Raw genomic sequence first — 26,158 nt, 5'->3', positions numbered from 1 at the left:
AACGGTATCTTAGAATGATACGTTATTATTGTGTATCGATCAATAGATACCAGAATCCAGAGATTGTTCAATTTATATGAATAAGCCAATTGAAATTGAATAGGGTGCGGTAGACAGGCCTTATATTCACCTAGGCAGTTATTCTGAATGACTATGTGGCTAAATTAGATATTAAGTCTCTTAATAAAGAAGAGCTACAGAAGTATCGATCTCCATATATGTACATGTAGAGATTGATAGCTCATGAGCCTTTTCAGCCACATTCCACTCTAGCCTCTTTTTTACGTTCATTTTTCTTTGATTTCATCTTACTTTCCTTTTTATATCATTTTACAGCCATTTAAGGTATGTATGTACTATATGATCTTGATTGTTCGGATTATTCTACACCAAAGCCACATCTTATTCACTCATTCACTTATTCATGGCATATGAAAATAGATTAGCCAGTTTTGCCTGCTGTTCTTCTATCTGGGTAAATAAAAGAAAAACGGACTAGAAGGTTTAAAGAAGACGTCTTGAAAATAAATATCAAAGGTATTATAGGCATGACGTCAGTGAGCCAGTTGATATATTCCCAACGTTTCAAACACTCAGAATAGTTAGCTTCATCCACACAATAAGAACAAAAGTTGTATATAATGCCGTTTCATCTCCTCACGGCATGAATAAAAGACAGAATTGCAGGTGGTTGATATTTTATCTACGAAGAAGCGCTTGCTAAATAGTATTATGTGCTACTTGGATCTGGTATGGTGCACGCAACTAGAAATAAGGCGCTAGCTTGCCTGTCTGAATATTGAAGGTGTTGAAAATTGCTTGGTGGTGGAATCTATAGAGTGCCCGGCATATTTTGGAGGCTCCAATCTTCAGCTGTTCCGAAATCTCTGCCACAGCCAAGTAGGGAATGCCAATATTGCCATCTTCAATTTCCACTGAGGTTCCAATAGCACCCTCGGCCCCGAGATATGTGGTCTGCTCACATTCTCAAATGCCGATTCTATAGCATCTATCTGCTCTGAGCTTCCCCATCGAAAGGCCCCGAAATACTATCATAAGGATCGTACAGAATCGATTCTCCCCAGCGATAAGTTCAGGGTGTGACCACATAGCATGAAAGACACGACTTAAGGCCTCGGTTCTCTATGATAAATAAGCACCCGACACTAAAACCTTAGCAGCGGCAGCAGAAGTCGCATTCATCCTCGCTAAATAGTGCAATGGAAAGGCCGGAACAGGCAAATTACACCTATTAAGACCCTAAACAGACACATCCTCTCCAAGGCCCCAGACCTTATTCAGAACGCATTTAACGCTCAGCTGAACCGGCTACATGGGCAAGTGATAAACCCGTCGCATCACCACACAGCATTTTCGTGCTCGCAATCATCCCAACATGTTTGCCAGAACAATTCCTACACACAGCGGTGGGTGTGAAATCGCTCTTGATCCACGCGCGCGATACAGTCTCAGAAGGAGGTGCGTGTCCACGGCAGGGAAGATCATCCCCTGAGGCAGGGACTTTTGATAACATACTCCGGGCACGGGCGATGTGGCGTTCCTCGCTGCTGTTCGAGGCGCACATAAAGGCCAGATCATCTTCATCAAACTTGAAGTGATCCACCGGACCCGTTTCAAGGATTGCTCGCGCCTGCGCGGGTTTTGCGGCAGAGCGGGCGAGGGTGGTGTGTAAAGGGTCGCTAACTGCATAGAGGATGTTGCCCGCTGTGTCGGTAATAGCTGTATGGACGTTGTGGCGGTTTTCCACTACGCCACCGCGGTATGAGACGATGAGATGATGAAGTCAGTTGGAATGATTCTTCGCATCTTCAATGCGTGATTTTTATTTTGTTGTGGTAAGTTGAGGTTTGGGGGTTTGCAGATTTTTATCGCATCTGGGAATGCTCGTCGCGATATGTCATGGCGATCAACAAGTTACAATACGATGTAGGATCTAGAAAATCCGTTATTTTGTTTTTGTTTCACCGGAGAAAAACATTGCTGCGATCGAATATCAATATGAATGTAGAGTATGTGCAATTCCGTGTTATGTAAAACCTGTAGATCGTGTCTAAAATGTTATCGCTCAATGACGCCTTATGAACCTGTCTATAAAATCTCGTAAATCCCAAACGCTGAATGACGCTGATAAACCAAAATGTGAGTCCAGAAAACCGAGAGACATGACACATGTGAAAGAGAAATATGTTCTAAGATGCAAATAAATGACTAGAAGCTGAACAGACCAGTGCGCTTCTTGCCGTATGGATAGACAACCAACGCCGCGATGAAGAGTCCGACTGTGATACCTATCGCGACTTGGATCATACCAAAACCAAGACTGGCAACCGAAGTTCCAGAAAGAGCGCCGGAGGAGGAACTGTTCCCACTTTTTTGGAGGTTCTGGCGAACCTCATCGGCATATTTGATGCCGGCGATCAAGGATCCACTGGAAGCAAGACCGGAGGGAACCAACACAAATATACCGGGGAGAATGGCAGTGGCGGCATGTCCATGCCATAGACGACTGTACAAGTTGCCCAAAACGCCAATGGTAAATGCGCCGACGGTGTTGGCGACTTCCGATTGGGTGCCGAGTTTGGTGGTACTGAAATAGTTGGTGATGTACCCGCACACAGCAATGAAAACCATGACCGGCATTTGCTTCCACTTGCCGTGATTGACAATGGCCAGGAAGACGGCGTAAATAGCCACAAACGGAAACTGGCGGGCATAAACTGAGCCGTAGACATCCAAGCCTGAACAGGTCGATGACGATGTCGCATTGCCATCCATTAGCCCGTAGATTGTTGTCCCCACTGTGATACCATAGCCCAAGAACAAAGAGTAGATAATAGCATATACCATGCGGATCGATCCAGCGATAATTTGATGGGATTGCAGTTCCAGACTGCTACAAAGAACCATAAAACCTGGAAGAATGAGAGCGATAGATGACTGTGCCATAGCGGAGAAACAAAAGAGTTCTTCAGATTGACCATTGCGGGTGACCCTGATGCTGCCGAACGCACGCGCAAGGAAAGAAGTCAAGATAGCAGCTGTGACCTCAAATACGTTGGAGTAGAGAGTGGATTTAGGCGCAAGAACATGTTGCATCAGCCCAACAATACACCCGAGACAGAAGATCAGGGGCATATCAATGGGTCGCGCTTTGAAAGCGAACGGGCCAACGGCAGTACTAGCCATGCCGTACATCAAGACGAGAATCCACTTGTTGAATCGGGGTTTTCGCTGCATGATATCATCCAGTTCATGAGTTGCCTCTTCAACACCGATTAGATCGTGAACAACGTTCTTGTAAACGTTGTGTGTATCAGCGAGGCGACCGAGATCGACACCCTGCACCATTCGCACGAGTTTGACCTCCGCAGTGCGCGTTGTCGGATCATCAAACGACATAATCATGCAGCCAGGCAGATACAGAAATTGGCCCGACACCTCCAGGACACGGGCGGTCATTTGCATGTACTCCTCCAGACGATGGGTCGGCGCACCATATCGCATGAGCGCACGACAGAGCTGCATGATATAGCGCTGACGGGCGATGATCTCCGCGATATGCACAGTGACACGAATTTCATCTTCTAGTCGGGTCTTGCGCTTCTTCTTCCGTTTTCCGTGAATGCCAGGCGCGACGTCCACTGCGGCAGGCAGACTGGCAGTGCTGAGGTTCATGGAGGCATTGACAAGTGACGAGGTGGACCGATGCGTTGGCTTCTTGTACCATTTGAGCTTCTCCTTGCGTGGCGTAACAGAGCCAGAGGTTGGCATGGACAGAGTAATGGTGGGTGAGAGGGAACCCTTCTTCGGGGTGTTTATACCAGAAGACACCTGTGTCTCACTGTCGGAGTCATCGGTGATGACACTTTCCGGGCGCGAATAGCTTCCTGACTGAGCCGCGTGGAGTTTCAGTAGTTGGGAGAGGATCCCACTGCCGCCGGCGAGTCCACTCGACCGGCGGCGCTGGGCAAAGCCCTTGATCAAGCCCTCCGGGGTTGACTGTCCCGATCGTTGATATGCGCCACGGGGCTTTCGTTTGCGCATCTGATCCTGGACCATGGTCATACTACGAACGAGGCGATGCGCCTCGGCACTGGCGGGTGGTTCGATAACAGTCTCCCCATCCTCCAATGCGCGCAGTTGGTCGGTTTCATGCCGAGAGCGGCGGGCCTGGGGCTCTTCACGTGGGATACCGGTGTCAAAGTCGTCTGGAATGTATGATGCGCTGAGCGCCTCGCCCTCATCCGGGGGGCGACCGAGACGTTCGGTCAAGCGACTAGTTTTCTGGTGCAAAAGGTGACCAGCAGCTCTAAACCGGTCCCGGGCAGAGACAGTGCGATCCATGCTGTCTGCAAAGTCATGTTTCTCGAACTGAGCAAACTCCTCTGGGGTGTGTACGTTGGCGAGGCCAGAGCCATGTCGGGAATGTGCTGGGGCAGGCGGGGTGATGGTTCCGGCGAGGGGCACTTCGCGAAGGTCTGATGGTGATAATAATGGGCGCGCCGAAGGGTCTGAGGCATTCGGTGAGCCAGTTCGGCGCAGACTCAGTGAGCGAAAGCGAACACGATGGGATCTGGCGCGACTGTCTGCCGGTGGCTCGAGTCCGACGTTGTATTGGCTGACATCGGCAGTCGCCTCACGTTCAAGGCTTTGGCGATCACCAGGATTGGTGCTAATGATTGGCAGAGGATATTCTGCATACTCTTCGTTCGGGCTAGGATGTGGGTTGGTGATGCCCGACATGAAGGGAAGTCGGCGAGCTGGTAGCTAGTTCCCGGGAGATTAGCCGAGAGCTGCAGGCCTCTATGCAAGGCACAAGGCACGAACAACGAACAACGATATACAAGCAAAGGAAGAGAAAACTCAAGCATGAGTTGAGGGAGAAAGAATAAAGAAGAAAAATATTCCAGTGTGATCCAAGCGCGAATTAGCTTAGAACAACTGAAAGGGCCAAGTGGAAATCTCTCAATGTGATTGATTAGGGTGCGAGGAGTTAATATAGTTAAAAAAGACCCTAAAAGAGAGGGTCTAGATCTTAAATCCGATGTGAAATCATACTACGGAGTACATTTGTTCTGTATCTGCATGACACGATTCCTGCTTCTTATTTGTGAACTGCTCTCTTCCTTTCTGCGCTACTCCCAACCCTAATCCGCTACACCTGCGAATATCAGAACATCAGCATCCACCCTCACTGATCTACCCCCCTATCATTATCTTACGTTTCACCGGAGAAGAAATCTAGAGTACGTACTCCCTACAACGGACTTGCCCAGAGAGGTGGTGTGGGTCTTGGGTGGCGATCTGGTTGACACTGGCACCGAGGCCATCCGACTGAATGATTTCCCTGGAAGCTCGACGAAAAAGCCCCAGTTTCCTATGGCCTGCTTGTTCTGTACGGGTTGAACCATTGCGTCCTTGGTTCTGTTCCCTTTGACTTTGGGAATTTCACCATTCATCTGTGCTCTTTATCATTATTTAGGCGGTGTTTGGGCTGCCCAATCTGTCGATCCCGGCCCACGTCTGGTTTTACTTGGCAGTTTTCGAAGCCACCTCCTGAGAGAGAGAAAGAGTGGAGTGCAATGGAGTGGAATGGATTATCAAAAGTAACTCGCTCACCCCAAATCAACTAGCACCACTCTGTACCCACCTTGGTACGATCAGACCTCTTATCACCGAGAGAGAAAAAAAGGGATATCAGTTGGCGAACAGACCAGCGCCAGATTTATAGATAGAAGCATGACCCACTGAAGGATTCACAAACATTACGAATCGCTGAGAGGTTACTGCCCACGCCACCAGGTGGGGTGTCTGGCGCTAGAATGGACCTAGAATTGCGTAAATTTGTGTTGTGCACATGATTCAAAGGTCTCGAACCCCCTCTGTCGCATATACCTATGGCTATATGTAGATTGCTATGGCATTATACATACTATACATATTGATTGCCCCTCTCTTATCTTGTTTACTCTGACCGCTCTTTTTGAGGGAGGGTCCAATTATTCAAAATCCCAACACCAATGTTGAGGTACGCGGCATATCCTAGCCAGATAGCATAAGGAACGAGGCACCAGAATGCGGTCCGGTCGCCTGTCCACCAGTTGGCCATAAGGGCCCCCACGTTGCCGGCTAGTAAGGTCAAATCTCCGAGAGCCAAGGCGGGTCGTCCGAGGCGGAAGAACAGTGGCATCCACATGAAGTTCAAGCCTAATTGTGTGGTATAGAGGGTCTGCGCAGTGGTGTGTGCATCGCGAGCTGCAAGGGAGAAGGATTGGGAGGCCACAGTGGTGGCGTGGTGAGAGGCGTATCCCATCAATCCATATAGGAGAGTCCAGGCAGGTGCGAATAGCCAACCGGGTGGGCTGTAGGGTGGCTGTTGGAGCTGGTTGTAGGTAGAACGGTTCCGCTTTCCTGTACCGAATCGGAATCTCAAGTCAGTGATTCAGGTCAAAATGTGCATCGTCATGGGGAGCCATACGATTGGTCAGGAGAGCGACAGCGGTGCCCGCGGTAATTGGGGTTGCCACAGCCAAAATCGGCGAGCCAAAGATAGCCTGGGGAAGAGCGAAAGACCAAGGCATATTGACTAATATGAATCACAAGGGAAGGAGGAACTGGAGAACTGAAATGGAGATCGAAGTTCTGAAGATGAAGTTGTCAAGAGGATCGCCGATCTGGAGATTGTTCCTTACGACGGACGACGGCGGCCTCGGGGTAATCCGATCACGTTTTGTCGTTTCTGCCCGCAGAAAACTCTCCCATCAATGCCCACAGCGGAGCTCTTGACAAAGGCGGAGAGCACGCCGGTGAACTAACACCAGTGGCCGCTATCGTCATCTCCATCTTCTCTACGTCATCGCCCCTGCCTTGGAACCGCCACTGTTCCCAACACGTTCAAAAGAATCGATGGGTGAACCCATGGTCGCGTTGGTCTTTTGAGACTGGCTGACCGCGATGATGAGGCCAAAGTGGATTAAACTTGAACAAGTGGATGAGATCGACGCTGTCTGTACGACTGACAGCTTCGCCGAATTCAAGCCGAAGATGTCCATCGCACGGCGGGTTTCAATGGCCCCTGGTCGTCTGTGCAGATTGAGGAAATGAAGCGAATAATATCTCTTTTCTCGCCGGGGGCTGGTTGCTTGCCCTCAAAGCAAATATAAAAATGTCGTGGACAACAAAACCACCATGACGATCGCGGTGACTCCAGGGCTGCTTGAACTGTTTGTCACCACCTAATACAATGCCCCTTCGATTATTGTGTCTCCATGGCTGGGGGACAAATCAGAAGGCAAGCCACCAACATTGCTGATAGGGAGAGCCGGTATGCTAATTTCCCCATAGATTCTACAGTCGCAACTGAGTATGCAATTCCCGGCCTCAATGGCAACACACAAACTCTAATCAAACAGGTGGCCTGATGCACGAGCTCCAGCGGGACAATACCGCGACCTTTTCTTTCCTTGAAGGTGATATCGATTCAGTCCCCGGCCCGGGAATCGCGGGCTTCTATGACGGTCCGTACTACAGCTACTACCGTTTCCCACGCACTTTCTCCCTCGAGGATAGCGATGAGTCCGATATCCTGGAGGCTTACGAGCAACTGAGTGAAACGGTTGCCTTAGAAGGCCCGTTCGATGGGATTCTAGGCTTCTCCCATGGCGGAACATTGGCTGCTGGATTTATGATTCATCATGCCAAGATCAACCCGAACCAACCTGCGCTATTTCGATGCGCAATTTTTATCAATTCCCTGCCACCGTTCCGCATGGAGCCCGGAAAGCGCCCTGTCGTAGATGAAGGATTAGAGGGATTTATCACAATCCCTTGCGTGCATATCGCCGGGGCCAAAGACCCCTTTTTTGACTACTCCCTGGCTCTGTATCGGCTATGTGCTGAGAGGCATTCGATATTCGCCGTACATGGAAAGGGCCATGACATCCCCGGCGATGAAAAGAATGTCGCCATCATCGCCACTGCAATTCGAAAGTTGTCCAGTCAGATCTGGTGAAACTAAACACCCAAGAACGGGCGGTCACTTCGATTGTGCGATAGGGAGTTCCAAAGGGGGATTCGAAGAAAAGCGTATTCAAAGAGGAGAGTAGTATATTTGCGGTTGTGGAACATAACTTGCAGGTTGGTGTTGTAATGATATATTGCAGATTCTTCGCGAAGGTGAAAAACCCGTTTCAGACCGAGACATCCAAGCACTTTGACTTTTCTTTTGCCGTTCGAGGTTGCACCCGGACACTTACTTCGTTGTGAGTGAGGTGAAACCTTCCAACATATCCCGATGTAGGTTGTTGCAGACCCGAGAACGAATTGGTAAGCCCGACTAGACCCCGGGGCCGATAGGTTTGACGCAGGAAGGTCCATTGTGCTGGTATGAGAAATATCAGTCTATCTGCTTGTTTTGCTAGCATTAAATACATCATGAGTGGATGATGTCGACCGAAAACACAACAATGTCTTCCGAAGCTATAGTTGAGCCCCCCAAAAACACTATTGCGGGGGGTGATTTGGAAATATCGGAAGCGAGTTGCTGCCAACCGATAGCAATTATAGGAATTGGCTTCAGGGGACCAGCCGAGGCCAAAAACGTTGGAAAGTTATGGGACATGCTTCTCGCTGGACAGGAGGCATGGAGTCCAATTCCAGCTGCGAGATGGAATAGCGCAGCATTTCATCACCCAGACCACGCCCGCCATGGAACAGTAAGTGAGGTATACGAGAAATTCAGGTTGTCGATAATGATGATGTAGATAAACGTGGAAGGTGGTCACTTCCTCGAGGAGGATGCATCTCTGTTTGATGCGCCGTTTTTTAATATGACAAGCGACGAGGCAGCGGTGAGTTTGCGTCGAAAGAGTCTAGGGTCGATCTAACTATGTGTCCACCAACCAGGCCATGGATCCCCAACAAAGATTGCTCTTGGAGGTGGCATACGAAGGTCTTGAAAATGGTAGGTGACTTGTCTGACTCACCCTTTCATGGCTGATGTTGCATAGCTGGCATATCTTTGACCCAGATTATGGGCACGAAGACATCCTGTTTTGTAGGGTCTTTCTCTGCGGACTATACTGACCTCCTGCTTCGGGATCCCGAGTGCCTCCCCATGTATCAGTGCACGAATGCCGGGCAGTCCCGCGCGATGGTGGCAAATAGGTTGTCATATTTCTTTGACTTGAAAGGTCCGAGTGTCACAGTAGACACAGCTTGCTCAGGAAGCCTTGTTGCGCTTCATCTGGCATGCCAAAGCCTCCAGACCGGTGACGCATCAACAGCGATTGCAGCTGGAGTCAACCTGATCTTGAGCCATGAATTCATGTCGACTATGAGTATGATGAAGTAGGTAAACAATGATCCATGGCTATAGGGACGAGACTGATTTGGCCCAGATTTCTTTCACCGGACGGGAGATGCCATACCTTCGATGAAAAGGCGGACGGGTACGCGCGGGGTGAAGCAGCTGGCTGTCTCATCCTTAAACCCTTGGCTAAAGCGTTACAAGACCACAACACGATTCGGGCCGTGATACGATCTACGGGCTCTAATCAGGATGGACGCACTGCAGGGATAACGCTACCGAATGGGGCAGCTCAAGAAAGCTTGATTCGGAATGTCTATGCACGGGCTGATCTAGACCCATTGGAAACCGATTTTGTAGAGGCTCACGGCACAGGTACACTTGCCGGGGACCCAATCGAGGCAGAGGCAATTGCTCGAGTCTTTGGAGCTGGTCGACCGCCTGAAAATCCCGTGCGAATTGGATCTATCAAAACCAACGTCGGTCACCTAGAAGGCGCAAGCGGAGTAGCGGGTGTCATCAAGGCAGTGCTGATGTTGGAAAACCGCATGTTCCTACCAAACCGAAACTTCGAGAGGATCAATTCTCGTATTCTGCTCGAGGATTGGAAGCTTAAGGTATAGATACTCAGACAACTGCAAAATTGGAGACTAATATCCACCACAGATTCAATTGGATCCTGAACCATGGGAGACCACTGGACCCCATCGCGTCTCTGTGAATAGTTTCGGGTACGGTGGAAGCAATGCCCATGTCATTGTCGAAGAAGCAAGGGGATATCTATCCGGTTGGGGAATTAAGAGTGATGACGGGGTCCCGCCAATCCCACCGAAAGGCCAGGATGATGATGAAATAGCTACCAGCCCACCCTTTCGCATATTCATGATCTCTGGGTTCGATGAAAGAACCTGTGGGCAATATATGCACGCTTTGGGCAAGTACATTCTTGACAGAGGATCCGAGGTTGATTACGAGGAATTTCTGGACGATCTTGCTTTCACAGTCAACGAGCGGCGCTCTGTCTTCCCGTGGAAAGCGACGGTCGTAGGAAATACAATGGCCGGACTGGCAGCCACTCTTTCTCAGAATATCAAAGCCAGAAGCGCGGCGCGGAATCCAAAGCTTGGGTTTGTCTTTACTGGGCAAGGTGCACAGTGGTCTGGGATGGGAAAGGAACTGATTGAGGCATATCCTGTCTTCAAAAAGTCCGTTGCGGAGATTGACAGATATCTGAAAGAATTTGGAGCGTCTTTTACAGTACAAGGTACCCAAACACCCAAGATCCTTGGGTAGCCGTGCACTGACATGAACGTGAGAAAAAAGAGGAGATCACGAAGCCTCCACACGACTCCGATTTGAACCACCCAAGTCTCAGCCAGACAATATGCACAGCGCTGCAAATTGCAGTAGTCGACCTGTTGAATTCGTGGGGTATATTTCCAGACTCTGTCACAGGTCATTCAAGCGGGGAAATTGCCGCAGCCTACGCTACTGGTGCACTCGGCGTGAAAGATGCAATGTCTGTGGCATACTACCGAGGTGTTGTGGCAAGCCAGATTTTGACTGATAACTTATGTAAAGGTGCCATGATGGCAGTTGGGATGTCTGCTGAAGAGATACAGCCGTATCTGGACCAATTCCCACCCAGACAGCTGGTGGTAGCGTGTGTCAACAGTCCATCGAGTGTCACGATATCGGGTGATGTGTCTGCGATTGATGCACTGCTACAGACATTGAAAGACCACTCGGTTTTTAGTCGACGTCTTGAAGTTGGTGTCGCCTATCATTCGCCTCATATGGAACAGGTTGCCGGGCAATACCATAAATTGATCAACCAAATTCAGCCCCGAAAGCCAGTCCAGATACCCGAAAACAAGAGATTGCGCTCTATGGGATCATTCTTCTCTTCAGTCACCGCAAAGAGCGTCCCTTTGGATGAATTGGATGCTCAATATTGGGTGTCGAATTTGGTAGGCCAGGTAAAATTTGCCGAATCATTGAGGAGGCTGTGCTTTGAAACAAATAGTCACCGTCCTGGTCCTACAGGATCAACCAGAACAAGGAGGACTAAGACTGCTCAGAAGCCATCGGTGGATTGCCTCATCGAAATTGGCCCCCATTCGGCGCTTGCTGGGCCAATCAAGCAAATCCTCCAGGCTGACGCGAAACTCAGATCCGCCGATATAGCCTATGTCAGTATTCTGAAGCGAAAATCCAATGCAGTTACCACAGCCTTGGATGCAGTGGCTACATTGACATCGATCAACTACTCAATCGATTTTAGCGCAGTAAACAGGCCTAAGGGGACAAAAGGCGCCCACACACCACATCTACTTGTTGATCTCCCGACATACCCCTGGAATCATACAAGATCATACTGGGCAGAGCCACGACTGAGCAAGATGTATCGAAACCGAAGCTCCCCGCGGATCGACATACTTGGTGCACTAGAAAACATGGCTTGTCCCTTCGAGCCTCGCTGGAGGAATTATCTTCGAACCTCAGAGCTTCCGTGGCTCCTCGATCATAGGATACAGGGAAGCATTGTTTTTCCTGCCGCTGGATTTCTGGTTATAGCAATCGAAGCACTGATTCAGCTGGCTCAAAACGAAGAAAATATTGTTAAATATGTCTTGCAGGATGTCACGATACACTCTGCCTTGGTGCTCAATGAAACGTCTGCCGTCGAGCTTATGGTCTCTCTTCGAAGATCGACCCGGCATCAAAAAGAATTGTACGAATTCCATATATACTCCATTTCAGAGGAGAATAGGTGGACCGAAAATTGCACTGGTTTGGCCCGAATCCAGAAAGGTATTGGTGTTTCAAGCGATGGCTTCGAGGATACTGATCATTATGCGATGGTCCCTCTGAAAACCGAAGTCCACGGAACATCAGTCATCGATGTTCGTCAGTTTTATGACAAGCTTCAAAGCTTTGGGTTGGATTATGGGCCGTGCTTTGCGAACATAACAAAAGCACGTGTCACACAAGATGGAGCGTGCTTTGCAGAGATCACTATACCGGACACAATATCTACGATGCCTGCATCATTCCAGCATGATACTTTGATACACCCATGCATGCTAGACAGTATTTTTCATACCATTTTTGCCGCTCTACCCCTGGGGTTGGGAGTTGAAAAAGGTCCCGCCATACCTGTTTATATCGAAGAGATGAGCGTATCATCCGGTCTTGCTTACGCGCCGGGAGATATTATGAGAATTTGTACTCAGTTGCGTCCGACGGTCAAAAGGGATGTCACAGCATGCATAGTTGTGGTGAATTACAACAACGAACAATTTGAAGCTGAGCCAAGTATATCAGTCCGTGGCCTGCGATGTGCGCGGCTCGAGCATCATGAAATGACATCAAATACCAAAGATAGCCGCGCGATTTATTATATTGACTGGGAACCCGACCCAGGCTTTATCTCCAGCAATACTGCGTCACTCTTATTCGACAAGAGGAATGGTCTTCAGCAAAAGCTTGTGCCTCGAACGGGCTACGAGGAAAGTGCAGCCGATTTTATCAGAGCTGCACTGTGTGAAATTAACGCAACTGAAGCGCGGAAGCTTGACGATTCTCACTGCAGATTCCACCGTTATCTGTCAGAGGCCCTGGAAAGACATGATAATACACGATCAACATCGGTTTCGCACTCACAAAATCTCGATCCCATTCCGGTGGGAGGACTCACGCATGCCATCGGACAAAATCTTGTGGCTATCATTCGAGACCAGGTTGATTTTTCCTCCGTTATAAAAGACGACATCCTGCTGGATGAGTTCTGGGATATCTTCTCCACAGACGCGTCATACCAAGCGGCAGCAAGATATATCAACTTGATTGGTCACAAGAAGCCCGATATGTCCATTCTTGAGTTTGGTGTTGGAACAGGCCAAATAACCGAGATATTTCTGAAACATCTTGTGTCGCCCAACAAAACGCCTCGGTGCGGAAATTATACCTTTGTCCACCAAAGCGCTTCGGTGCTTGAGCATACCTCGAAGCGGCTAGAAGCGTGGTCGGAATGGGTCGAATGCAAGCCCCTAGATCTTGGCAATGATTTCACCCAACAAGGATTTGAACCCAATTCCTTTGACGTCGTAATATTGCCTCATGGATTAGGGACTGCCCGCTATGACCACAATGCACTCGAAAAGATACATGATCTGCTGAGGACATCCGGTTGTTTAGTTGCAATCAATCCTTTCGACCCAAAAAAGAATGTACTGGAAAGTCTCTTGTTTAGTGCGTTCCAATGTTTATCGACCGACCAATTCTGTTTAGGTCAAGATGGATGGACGGAGATTGAATGGGACAAAATACTGAGAGACTCTCAATTCACCGAGGTTAGTACGTTTGCCGAGCGAGGGCTTGAGAAGAGCAATCAATTCACAGTGGCTAAATGCTGGAATGCCGAAACGTTGACCAGGAAAGTCTCCATAATCTGCGAAGACGAAAGCGGGATTGTGAGACATCTTCTTGCTGAACTTGAGAAGACTCCATGTGAGACGAACCTAGCACGAATCGATGATATAGAGTGCCAAGATCGAATTTGCCTGGTTTTGGATACTTCACGGAGATCTCTGCTGGCTGCCCCCGATGAAATGACCTTCAACAATATAAAAGAGATGTTTACGCATAGCGGAGGAGTTCTCTGGGTGACCCGAGGAGGAATGATTGAGTCCGTCAACCCAAATGCAGGCTTAGCTGTTGGATTTGCAAGAACAGCGCGTGCTGAATCGGGTGTCAACCCGATTGTCAATTTTGATCTCGATGCTCAAAATGTTCTTCCAGACTCTGAAGCCGCAGAAATGATTGCAAGTTTCCTGATAACTCGATTTCTCCGTGCGACTCCGGATGAAGACACGGAATTTGTCGAGAGGAACGGAAAAATCCTTATTCCACGAGTTCTTGAAGATTGGGCGATGAACCAGAAGATGGACAGCATTAACGATATCGAGGCTGCGTCCGAGCAGCCATTTCATCAGCCTACGCAACCTCTCCGTCTTTCGAGCAAATTTGATACCCACGGTTTTGTTGGCGACTCCCAAATATCAGCACTTCCAACCGGCTATATTGGAATCACTGTACAATACTTTGGTCTGAGCGAATGGGATATTCAGCGAGACCCACGTGATTGGGAAGCCAGTGATACTCTTGGTCAGGTATGCAGCGGAGTAGTGTACAAGGTTGGCGCTGGAGTCCACGACTTCGCCATAGGCGATCGCGTTGCATGTCTCGGAGACGGGACTGCTCGAAGTTGCTATCATGATCATGCGACGGCTTTCCAGAGGATCGACGACAAAATGTCCTTGGAATTCGCCGCTGCCATCGTTCTAGCATATACAATTGCTTATTTCGTTGTGAACAATCTTTCATTCATTGAGTCAAACGATATGATTCTCGTCCATGATGCAGGGAGTTATTTTGGACAGGCGATTGTGGAAGTTTGCTTGCTAAGGGACGCTCGCATCTTCGCAACAGTGCAGAATCTCGCCCAAAAGGAGTTGCTGAGCTCGAGATTTGCGATACCCAGCGAGCACATTCTTACACACGGAAAAGATGATTTTGTCAGGGGTGTGTCACGGCTCAGTGATGGTAAGAAAGTGAACGTAGTAGTAGCATTCGAGTCACCAGAGGACAGCATTTTCCAGAACTGCATTGCGCCATTTGGTCGGTATATCCAGCTCCGAACGAAGAATGTCAAACCACCAAGGTTATCCTGCACTCAGAATATGTCTGTGTCCACATTCGACATATTTGAGCTCCAAAAGGAGAGAAGTGAGCTGGTCACCCAGATATGGCCCAAGGTCTTTCATTTGTTCCTTGAACAACGACTCAAAGGACCCGCCTCTGCCAATGTTTACAATGTTGCCCTAATTCAGGAAGCCATCGCTGCGATCCCAACCCAGCAGCATGTTGTGATTTCTACAGATGATAAGGATATGGTCAAGGTACCATGCATCTCAAGCCCCATAATATATATGTTGCTAACCAAATATTCCAGGCCACGCTACCCCGGCACACTCAGCCATTGTTCCATGCCGATGCGTCCTACATGCTAGTTGGAGGACTAGGTGGTATTGGAAGAGAAGTCGCCTTATGGATGGCCCGGAATGGAGCTAAAAGCCTCATTTTCGTCAACAGAAGTGGTCTGTCGAAGGAGCAGTCTCAGTTAACAGTGAGAGAACTTGTGGAAAAAGATATACAGGTAATTGTTCGAGCCTGCAACATAAGCGATGAGACTGAAGTGCAGCGAATGCTCCGTGATATCACCCAATGTGCCCCTCCCATACGAGGGCTAATACAGGCAGCCATGATTCTGAAGGATGTTCATATAGAACACATGAAAGTGGACGACTATCTGCATGTGATGGGGCCGAAATATCATGGCACCTGGAATTTGCACCGGAACCTTCCGGCAGATCTTGATTTCTTCCTCCTACTGTCTTCTATAAGTGGCGTGATTGGGAACGCCACACAGGCTGCTTATGCCGCCGGCTGCGCTTTCATGGATGCATTCGCCGGGTATCGACGCAATATTGGTCTACCGGGAGTATCCTTGGATCTCGGAACCATCACAGATGTTGGCTATCTAGCGGAAAACAAGGATCTAGCGGCAAAGATGGAACGACAGGGATTCCAGGGCACGGACACACCCACTCTCTTATCCTTGATACACGTCGCAATCTCTCCACCAAGTGGAGGAGGACAATTCGTGACTGGGCTCGGCCAGTGGAGAGAAATCGACTCACTTGGAAATTTTGACGCACCATTGTTTTCCCATTTCCGGCATCGATTCCAAAAACATGGTAAATCTGCTGTGCTCGAAGACTCAATGCAAGTATTCAAGGCTGAGCTTGGTGCCGCACAAACAGTGGATCAGGCGACCGTCATCATCTGTAACGCTCTCAGCAGGAAGGTTGCCTCTCACCTTGCTATTCCGATCGAAAACATCAATCCTTCCAATCTAGTCTCCGAATATGGAGTCGATTCCCATGTGGCGGTTGAGTTGCGCAACTGGATATTGAGATTGATGGACTGTACCATCCCTATCCTGGAGCTTTTAGCAAAGTCGATATCGGAGTTGTCGCACAAAATTGCTAGCCAGAGATTCGAGGGCAAGCTGGAGTGACTTATGGGGCGGAGATAGCTAGCCGATGCATTTCACCGAGAGTTCTCGCTGCTAAAGCACCAATTGTGTTGAAGATTGGCTACTAGCCTACCTCTGCGCACAAGGGGCCTACCTAGATATCTCCCACAGTCCCACTTTGAACGGACGTTCTCAGTCAACCACCATATAATGATGATTCTGACCTCGACACCTCCACTGTTGAAGTTGATTTCATCTCATTTATTGTATTTATGCTATGCACTGGTATTTTACCTGGGCCAACAAGTGAATATGCGGAGACAAATAACAGACTAAGCCGAGAGTTGTTGATTCACCAGTTAATGATGACAGTCTTGTTTCTAGATCGATTCTCCTTTTGGGTGTTTTCTATTTCATGTACGAAGTACTCCGTACTCGCATCTCGATCCACACATATCTACTCCGTATATACGCACATGGTTGGACCCTTGGAACCACATGCGAATTACAAAACGTCGGAGCTTTGAAACGTCCCGTTTTGCCGCTGACAGAGCGGACGACTACTAAAAGCCTCTCTGATTGGCCCATTTTGGAAACGGCCCCGGGGCTCTGTGGGGCTCATATCTGGGAATTCTTGGCATCACGCCTTTTCACAGCCATTCCCATGATTCATCCGACTCATGAGGGGCTTTTTTGTTTTTTGTCTTTTTCCAGATCCACATATGTATCAGCAGTTGAAGCTTAGAAACCCTTTATAATGCGTACTTTAGCTTGGGAGATGGCTCGGTACCGAGATTAAGGTGTGGCGATAAGCGCGAAGGACTCATGTCCATCGATTTATTTTAGCCAATGACATACCTAGCGTATAAAGCGTAACTTGCATTGTAACACGGAGTATTACGTGGATGTATATAGTCTGTCTGCGTGGCACATCACTCTGCATGTGAGTACTCCGTACGGAGTACAGAGTATGCATGATGTGGTTTGCAATATGGCAATCCATGCGATATCAGATCCATGCCAAGCCTCCACTCCTGGCCCTCCGGGGCCCCGACCCCTTAAAGCGCTGAGTCAGCGGCCTCGGTCAGAACCAAACCCTCCGTGCCGATTATAAATACTCGAAACAGGCCAATCAGAAACGGCCGGGAGGTATCTGCTTCGGCCTCGGGGCTCTTTTGTTCTTCCGTCTTGATGTGGATCACTGTGCCCCCTGGGCTCTAGAGCGCAAAAATGACAAAAAAAGGATCAAATGGTTCACTGGTTAGAGATCTGGTCTTTTAGTACGCAGCTAAGGAAATTGTCTACTTCGGACTCGGTTTTTCGGCTTTAAGACCGTAGATCCTGGAACTGTCATAAAAAAGATGGATTCCCACCGAGGATCTGCTCAGTTTACTGATCGGTACTTCTCACATTTCGCCTCTTATCTTTCTTGTCCGTCACTCTCACCATGGAGGGGTTGAGAAACCCCCGTGGCGCAAGCTTCGATGAGATCCAGAATGACACCGAAAGCAGCACCGCGACGATTACCGGCGACGCATCTTCCGCGAAGGAAACCTCGCCGCGCAAAGCAAATGACTGGGGCATGCTATCCCAGCTCCAGGAGGACCATGATCGTGATATAGCCGCTGGATTCAAGAAACAGGAACTCGGTGTCACATGGCAGGATCTCTCTGTCCAGGTCACAAGTTCTGAGGCTGCAGTGAATGAAACCGTTCTCTCTCAGTTCAATATCCCCACGAAAATCAAAGAGGGCCGGCGAAAACTTCCCCTACAGACGATCCTCAACAAAAGTCATGGCTGCGTGAAGCCCGGCGAAATGTTGCTGGTCCTGGGCCGCCCCGGTGCCGGTTGTACGACCTTGTTGAAAATGCTCTCCAACAGGCGAGGAGGATACAAATCCGTGGAGGGCGATGTTCGATTTGGTTCTATGACCCCCGAGGAGGCCAAGCCTTTCCGCGGCCAAATTGTGATGAACACTGAGGAAGAGATCTTTTTCCCGACCCTAACAGTCGGTCAAACTATGGACTTTGCCACGCGCCTCAAGGTTCCCTTTCATCTACCAGAAGGTATGACTGCCTCGCAATATCAACAAGCCACAAAAGACTTCCTCTTAGAGTCGGTCGGGATCTCTCACACTGCCGACACCAAGGTCGGTAATGAATACGTTCGTGGAGTTAGTGGCGGTGAACGTAAGCGAGTCTCCATCATCGAGTGTATGGCCACGCGGGGATCCGTTTTTTGCTGGGATCAGTCGACCCGTGGCCTTGACGCTTCTACTGCACTTGAATGGACCAAGGCCATTCGAGCCATGACCGACACGCTAAACCTATCAACCATCGTTACTCTCTACCAGACTGGTAATGGGATTTACGATTTGTTCGACAAAGTCCTCGTGCTCGATGAAGGAGAGCAGATCTTTTACGGTCCCAGAGAGCAAGCCAGGCCATTTATGGAGGAAGCCGGATTCATCTGTCGTGAAGGTTCCAATGTCGCTGATTACCTCACTGGTGTTACTGTGCCTACCGAGCGCAGAATTCGAGATGGGTTTGAGCACAGTTTCCCGCGTAACGCCGAGGCCCTGCGGATCCAGTACGAAAAGTCATCGATCCATACTCAAATGATCGCTGAGTATTCTTATCCGGACTCCGAACTCGCCCGTGAGCGTACCGAGGAGTTTAAACAAGGTGTGGCTTTCGAAACATCCAAGAACCTACCGAGGAACAGTCCTTTCACTGTCGGCTTTGTTGATCAGGTGAGGATCTGTGTGCAGCGCCAATATCAAATTCTGTGGGGTGATAAAGGCACTTTCATCATCAAGCAGTTGGCAACACTCGCTCAGGCGTTGATTGCCGGTTCCCTGTTCTACGATGCTCCCGATAACTCTGCTGGTCTTTTCGTCAAATCCGGTGCTCTCTTTTTCTCTCTGCTGTACAACACTCTGCTTGCCATGAGTGAGGTGATTGAGTCTTTCTCCGGAAGACCTGTATTGATCAAACATAAGAGCTTCGCCTACTTCCACCCGGCCGCCTTCTGTCTCGCCCAAATTGCTTCCGACATACCCGTATTGCTTTTCCAAATTTCTATGTTTGGTCTGGTTGTCTACTTCATGGTCGGGCTCTCGATGTCCGCTGCAGCATTCTTCACGTACTGGATTATCGTGTTCACCACTACAATGGTAAGTATCTTCCAATTGCTCACACGAATGTTCGCTGATCAATGCATAGGCTATGACTGCGCTTTTCCGAGCTGTTGGCGCTCTCTTCACTACTTTCGATGGAGCCTCTAAGGTCTCAGGTTTACTCATCATGTCTACCGTTCTGTACGCTGGTTACATGATTCCGAAACCTTCAATGCATCCTTGGCTCGGCTGGATCTTCTGGATCGACCCGCTTGCCTATGGGTTTGAGGCTTTGCTGAGTGTGGAGTTCCACGGGAAGAACGCTATACCTTGTGTCGGTAGCAATCTGATCCCTATGGGCCCCGGATACGAGGATGCTCAGGATCATCAATCTTGCGCAGGTGTCGCCGGTGCAATCCAAGGCCAGACTATCGTGAATGGGGATAACTATCTAGCAGCTTTCTCATATAGCCACTCGCATGTCTGGCGCAACTTTGGCATCAACTGGGCCTGGTGGGCCTTGTTCGTATCCCTCACAATCTTCGCAACCTCAAAATGGAAATCGCCCTCCGAATCGGGTAGCACCCTCGTCATTCCTCGTGAATACTTGAATAAGCACTTTCACAACCAACAGAAAGACGAGGAAGGCCAGACTTCAGAGAAGAAAGTCGCCGCAACCAAGGATGAGTCCTCTCAGCTCGACAATCAGCTGGTTCGCAACACCTCCGTTTTCACATGGAAGAATCTTTCATACACAGTGAAGACACCCACTGGCGACCGACTTCTACTCGACAACGTCCATGGATGGGTTAAACCTGGTATGCTCGGTGCCCTGATGGGTTCCTCCGGCGCTGGAAAAACAACTCTGCTCGATGTCCTAGCCCAGCGCAAAACCGAGGGAACCATCCACGGTTCCATTATGGTCGATGGTCGCCCGTTGCCCATTTCATTCCAACGTTCAGCTGGCTATGTGGAGCAGTTGGATGTTCACGAGCGCATGGCAACTGTTCGGGAGTCATTGGAATTCTCTGCCCTCTTGCGCCAGCCTGCCACCACTCCCCGCGAAGAGAAACTTGCTTATGTGGATGTTATCATCGACCTGCTTGAACTTCACGATCTTGCCGATACCTTGATCGGCAGCGTTGGGGCTGGATTGAGTGTCGAACAACGCAAGCGTGTGACTATTGGAGTGGAACTTGTTTCCAAGCCCAGCATTCTCATCTTCCTGGACGAACCCACTAGTGGTCTGGATGGCCAGAGCGCATACAACACTGTCAGATTCCTTCGCCGACTTGCAGATGCTGGACAGGCTATTTTGGTCACCGTGCACCAGCCATCTGCCCAGCTCTTCGCCGAGTTTGATCAGCTCCTTCTTTTGGCCAAAGGAGGCAAGACTGTGTACTTTGGCCCTATTGGAGAAAATGGCCACGATGTCAAGGGCTATTTCTCGCGTTACGGAGCAGCATGTCCGCCTGAAACCAACCCTGCTGAGCATATGATTGATGTTGTTTCGGGTCAATTGAGTCAGGGCAGAGATTGGAGCAAGGTCTGGCTGGAGTCGCCTGAACATGGTGCCATGCTCAGTGAGCTCGACACGATCATCGATGAGGCTGCCTCCAAGCCGCAATCCATCACTGATGATGGTCGCGAGTTTGCCTGTACGTTGAAGGAGCAAACAATCCTGGTCCTGAAACGTACCTCTGTCGCTTTGTACCGAAACTGCGATTACATCAACAACAAGTTTGCCCTCCATATCGCAAATGGCCTATTTGTGGGTTTCAGTTACTGGATGATTGGAGACTCTATCACAGACCTTCAGAACGTGTTGTTCTTCATCTTCAACGCTGTTTTCGTCGCTCCTGGTGTCATCAATCAATTGCAGCCCACTTTCCTTGAGCGTCGCGATCTATTTGAAGCTCGCGAGAAAAAGGCCAAGATGTATTCTTGGAAAGCTTTCACCATTGCCTTGATTGTCTCGGAATTCCCCTATCTGATTGTCTGTGCTGCTCTGTTCTTCAACTGCTGGTACTGGACGGGCGGTATGCCAGTTGAGTCCAGCAAGAGCGGTAGTATCTTCTTCGTGTTCTTCCTGTACGAGTTCCTCTATACTGGAATTGGTAAGTTGAACCTTCATCTTCTTCCGCATTGGCTTTTACTGATAAAAGCCCGTAGGTCAATTTATCGCAGCTTATGCCCCCAACGCCAACATGGCTGCCATGACGAACCCTCTGATCCTGGGTGTAAGTTCCCCCCCCCCCCTTTTGCACTACCCAAGAGCTCGACTAACGTGGCGATTCTCAGACCATGATCTCCTTCTGCGGTGTTTTGGTGCCTTACACACAAATCGTCAGCTTTTGGCGATACTGGATTTACTGGCTCAACCCCTTCAACTACCTCATGGGAAGTATGCTGACCTTCGCCCTGTTCGATCGCGAGGTCAAATGCAAACCGCTCGAATTTGCCATGTTCAACTCACCCGATGGAATGACCTGCGGTGAATACCTCGACGGTTTCATGCAGACCATTGGCAGCCGTATGAACCTTGTCAACCCGGACGCCACCTCTGGATGCCAGGTGTGTCAATACACCCGTGGATCCGACTACCTGTACAACCTCAATCTGAAGGATTACTACTATGGCTGGAGAGACGCTGGCATTGTGGCGCTCTTTGTGATCAGCTCTTACGGGTTGGTATTTGGTCTCATGAAATTGAGAACCAAACAATCCAAGAAGGCTGAGTGATCTGGGCTTGAAGCTTGGAATTTCCTGCTTTGGTGTGGACCGTTGATATTTCTAGATTATAATCTTCATAGACTTGCTAATTTTTTTTTTTGCTCTTCGTCTGCAAACACCTCAAGGTGCGAGCACAAAACAAGTGTCCTGTTGAGAGCTATGGCACACATGGCCTCTCCACAGAAATGAACTTGTGTATATTCATTCATATAGATTGATCGACATTCGATATTTGACCCTTTTACCTTTTTATTCTTTTTGATCTCTTCCTTCTTTGATCTTTTCTTTTTCACTTCCAAGAGTACCGGCGCTTACTTGCATCGTCGCCATCTGCCGAGGATATAACAGACCCCGAAATAGAGGCCCCGCTAGGGATTACCCCGGCCAAGCTCTGCTCACTCGGAGAAAGTCCGAGATCCTGAAGATGTGAACCGAAAGAGGAACCTGAATACCTAGGTACTGTTGAAGGCATACGGGTTGAGCGATCGGCGCGCTAGGGAATCGCCGGCTTCAACATCTCCTGTGCAGATTGTATCTCTTTTTTCCGACTTTGTATCGCATGTCTGTCGAGACCTTTATGAAATGTCTAAACCCCTAGGTCCATACAACGTACTCGACTCCAACCTCGGAATCCGGCTTCCAGGGCCCACGAGTAAAGAGGCTAATACGTGAAGCCGAAACCACGGAGTTAGTCCGACAGATTGGGAAAGACAGGAAGCTCTCCGCTTGAAACTCCCTGGCCTCCACCGTGGGGGTGGTGGACTATTCTCCCTGTTCCGAGCGCCATCAGGCCAATCTTCTGCTCGTAAACCTCCTCCTGTGGGCGTTTCCCCGCAAAGTGATTGACGTCGACCCACGCATCTCCTCTTCTCCCCCCACGTTTCCCCGGTTTTCACGGGAATGCGAGTGAGTCAGTACTCTGTGTTCGTGTATCTGTGCTCGTGGCTACATGGCTTAGGACCTGAGCAAGTAATATGGCATGGTCTATGCTCCTCACTTGACATAAATCATGCCCATTCCCGAGATTTCCCCCCTGCTCTATCATACCATTCTTTCTTTCCTTGCGCCATAACGTGAACATGGCTAGGATTTTCAAGCCTATCGCCGAGGGCGAGCTGGAGATAAAAATGAATCCCTCTCATGAGGAGGTCATCCACATGGCAGAGTTGACCGAGGAGGAGAAAGTTATCGAGAAAAAATTGCGCAAGCGCATTGATGCATTAATCATGCCGCTGTCAATTTTGGTCTACCTGATGAATTATATCGACCGGTAAGTATTTTTGCGGATGCCAATCATAACCAATAGCCAAAGCTGATACTAATTGACATAGCAATAATTATGCCGCAGCGAAGCTCCAAGGTCTCGAGGAGGATCTCAACCTCGACGATACAAAATACCAGACTGGCCTCTCTATCCTGTTTGTTGGATATATTTTGATGCAAGTGCCGTCGAATATGCTTCTTAACTACATGGGTCGACCGTCTCTATACATCGGATTCTTTGTCTGCGCATGGGGACTGGTATCTGCATTGACGAGTCAAGTCACAAGCTATGGAGCCATTGTCGCATGTCGATTTCTGCTTGGTTTGGTCGAAGCACCCTTCTTCTGTGCCATTCTCTTTTATCTGTCCAAATGGTACACCAGGAAGGAATTGGCGTTTCGAATGAGCATCTTCTATTCTGGCTCTCTGCTCAGCGGCGCGTTCGGAAACCTCATCGCTGCGGGTATTCTCAACGGACTCAAAGGCAAGCGAGGAATATCAGCATGGCAATGGCTCTACATTATTGAGGGATCTATTACATGTGCCATCGGGCTGGGCATTTGTTTCATTCTACCTGACTTTCCGGAGACATGGAGGCTTTTATCACCGGAAATGCGCAAAGTCGCCCAGCGGCGTCTTGCTATTGAGGCCGGTGAAGCAGACATAGATGAAGAGGGAAGCAAAAGCCAGTTCAAGGGATTCAAACTCGCTATGACCGATATCAAGACATATGCATTCGCCCTCGCCTATATGTGCATCACCGGAGCGGCTGGTTTCCAGAACTTCTTCCCGACTTTGGTCAAGACTCTGAATTACAATGAAACCATTACTCTTGTGCTGGTGGCACCCCCTTATCTCTTTATGGTTGTGTATTCTCTCTGTCATTCCCTCGCTTCTGACAGGTTGGAAAGGAGATTCTGGTTCTTCGTCTACCCGATTCCGATCACTATCGCTGGGTTCATTATCTTCATGAAGACTGATTCTTTTGGACCACGGTACTTTTCATTCTTCTTGATGATCTTCGTCTTCGCCCAGAATGGGACGCTATACTCATGGCTCGCGAGCTCCATTCCTCGCCCACCTGCCAAGCGCGCTGTTGGTAAGTCACATTTTCCTCACTCTACTATATCAGATATCACACTAACCAAGACAGCGTTTGCGTTCTTCAATTCAATTGGCAATAGTGCTTCGATCTGGACGCCGTACACCTACGTTGACAAGGAGAAGCCTCATTTCCCCACCGCCATGGGCGTTTGTATTGCCCTTCAGGCAATTGGTGGTCTTGCGGCCATCTTCTTGTACTTCAACTTGCGCATGCTCAACAAACGCCAGGAGCGTCTTGAGAATGAGGAAGTACAGCTTGGCGAAAAGGATCTTCGTCGGCTACAGGCTACTGCTGATGTTGAAGGGATTGACATTGCCGCCGCCCGGCGGTTGCAAAGGGGATTCCGTTATGTGTTGTAGAGATAAGTTACGAATAAGAATTGTATGGAGTACAACGAGCTTGTTTGACCTGTTGAGTCACAAAATTCACTTTTACGCAACACAAATCGATGTAGTTGCTACAGGTCCATCTCACCAGCAGTGTATCCACCAATCCGTGGCACCAGAATAGGACCCAAGTGGCGCGACCTCTCATATCATGAGGTTACTCGCCAGGGATTTCCGTATTATCCCCGTAAATGGATGCCGACTTGCAGCCTGTCCAATCATGAAATCATCGCAAATCATCGCATCGAACCATATGGCCTGTCACCTGACTTGTGTTTGGCATGAAGTCAGGAGCATTTCGCTTAAATACAGGGCAGCTGCACTGCTGGGGGTGGATTATCTTAATCAGAGACGACAGTTGAAGAAGATCTTAGTGCTTCAATACGCAATTTGACATCGCACATATAACTCATTGCACGGGCTCATCTCTGCCAAGTGCCATAGCCGACATACCCTGCCCACCATGCAATCAACTTCACGACCCATTCTCCGCATCACTGCCAATCCAGCTCTTTTCCGATCCCTCTCTACCACCCCCAGAATCATGGCTGCAGGTGATCTAGGGGCCCCCAAGCCGAGAGGCTTCATGGCCGAGTACGCCCACACTGGAGAATGTATGACGTCATATCTGACCATGCCGCAGGAAGGACTCCTTCACCAAACGCGAGGCCGCACACGAGGCGATGTATATTCGACAGCAAGAAATGGATAAGTGAGTTCAATATCCTAGTTTTGATGATACTGGCTTACGCAGATCTAGGGTTCAACGTTTAAGAGAGAAACTCAAGGAGCAGCGCAAGCATATGGATGAGCTCGACAAGCATCTGTAGGGACCTTCGATCTTTGCCCCGACAAACTCTGAGCATTTACAATTCTAACATATTGCAGTGAGGACTTGGCCAAATCTCAGGGCGGAGAAAAGAACTAGATATCTTGCGCACATATCCTGAATGGCTTTGTTCATCATGCGACCGAGCCCATATGTTACAACGCACATTTAACCACCTATGGTGGTGGTATTATGATCCTGCTGGAAACTGTTCACTCAATCTCTTTTCGATTTTAGCGTCATCATTGAATCAATGGAACTCTCTACCTTTCAATTTAACATGATCCCTCTTCG

At 49.1% G+C, this 26,158-nt stretch overlaps 7 protein-coding genes across 7 annotated transcripts; 5 read left to right on the top strand and 2 right to left on the bottom strand.

Moving 5' to 3' along the window:
• Positions 1–2,229: 2,229 nt before the first annotated feature.
• Positions 2,230–4,764, bottom strand: N7457_003756 (threonine/serine exporter family protein; the record flags this gene model as incomplete). Its single annotated transcript, XM_057174801.1, has 1 exon — positions 2,230–4,764. The coding sequence occupies one exon, from the start codon at positions 4,762–4,764 to the stop codon at positions 2,230–2,232; it is 2,535 nt and encodes an 844-aa protein (XP_057034952.1).
• Positions 4,765–5,986: 1,222 nt separating this feature from the next.
• On the bottom strand, positions 5,987–6,602 carry N7457_003755 (TspO/MBR family protein; the record flags this gene model as incomplete). The annotated part of the gene is made up of 2 exons (XM_057174800.1): positions 5,987–6,432; positions 6,500–6,602. 2 exons carry the CDS (start codon positions 6,600–6,602, stop codon positions 5,987–5,989), a joined length of 549 nt encoding a protein of 182 aa, XP_057034951.1.
• Positions 6,603–7,441: 839 nt separating this feature from the next.
• On the top strand, positions 7,442–8,032 carry N7457_003754 (putative DUF341 family oxidoreductase; the record flags this gene model as incomplete). The annotated part of the gene is made up of 1 exon (XM_057174799.1): positions 7,442–8,032. The coding sequence occupies one exon, from the start codon at positions 7,442–7,444 to the stop codon at positions 8,030–8,032; it is 591 nt and encodes a 196-aa protein (XP_057034950.1).
• A 454-nt stretch (positions 8,033–8,486) lies between these two features.
• N7457_003753 (putative polyketide synthase) lies at positions 8,487–16,472 on the top strand (the record flags this gene model as incomplete). The annotated part of the gene is made up of 8 exons (XM_057174798.1): positions 8,487–8,735; positions 8,784–8,870; positions 8,926–8,983; positions 9,030–9,369; positions 9,420–9,945; positions 9,995–10,592; positions 10,652–15,291; positions 15,345–16,472. 8 exons carry the CDS (start codon positions 8,487–8,489, stop codon positions 16,470–16,472), a joined length of 7,626 nt encoding a protein of 2,541 aa, XP_057034949.1.
• Positions 16,473–17,877: 1,405 nt separating this feature from the next.
• On the top strand, positions 17,878–22,290 carry N7457_003752 (putative ABC multidrug transporter; the record flags this gene model as incomplete). The annotated part of the gene is made up of 4 exons (XM_057174797.1): positions 17,878–19,605; positions 19,655–21,665; positions 21,721–21,788; positions 21,850–22,290. 4 exons carry the CDS (start codon positions 17,878–17,880, stop codon positions 22,288–22,290), a joined length of 4,248 nt encoding a protein of 1,415 aa, XP_057034948.1.
• Positions 22,291–23,360: 1,070 nt separating this feature from the next.
• Positions 23,361–25,008, top strand: N7457_003751 (putative MFS transporter; the record flags this gene model as incomplete). Its single annotated transcript, XM_057174796.1, has 3 exons — positions 23,361–23,551; positions 23,613–24,643; positions 24,698–25,008. The coding sequence occupies 3 exons, from the start codon at positions 23,361–23,363 to the stop codon at positions 25,006–25,008; spliced, it is 1,533 nt and encodes a 510-aa protein (XP_057034947.1).
• Positions 25,009–25,498: 490 nt separating this feature from the next.
• N7457_003750 (ATPase inhibitor IATP mitochondria) lies at positions 25,499–25,963 on the top strand (the record flags this gene model as incomplete). Its single annotated transcript, XM_057174795.1, has 4 exons — positions 25,499–25,629; positions 25,679–25,747; positions 25,796–25,861; positions 25,924–25,963. 4 exons carry the CDS (start codon positions 25,499–25,501, stop codon positions 25,961–25,963), a joined length of 306 nt encoding a protein of 101 aa, XP_057034946.1.
• Positions 25,964–26,158: the final 195 nt, after the last annotated feature.

Source organism: Penicillium paradoxum, assembly GCF_028828445.1.
Source record: "Penicillium paradoxum strain IBT 22861 chromosome Unknown utg000003l_segment0_segment0, whole genome shotgun sequence".
Classification (NCBI taxonomy): domain Eukaryota; kingdom Fungi; phylum Ascomycota; class Eurotiomycetes; order Eurotiales; family Aspergillaceae; genus Penicillium; species Penicillium paradoxum.
This window is presented reverse-complemented; position numbering and strand designations above follow the sequence as displayed.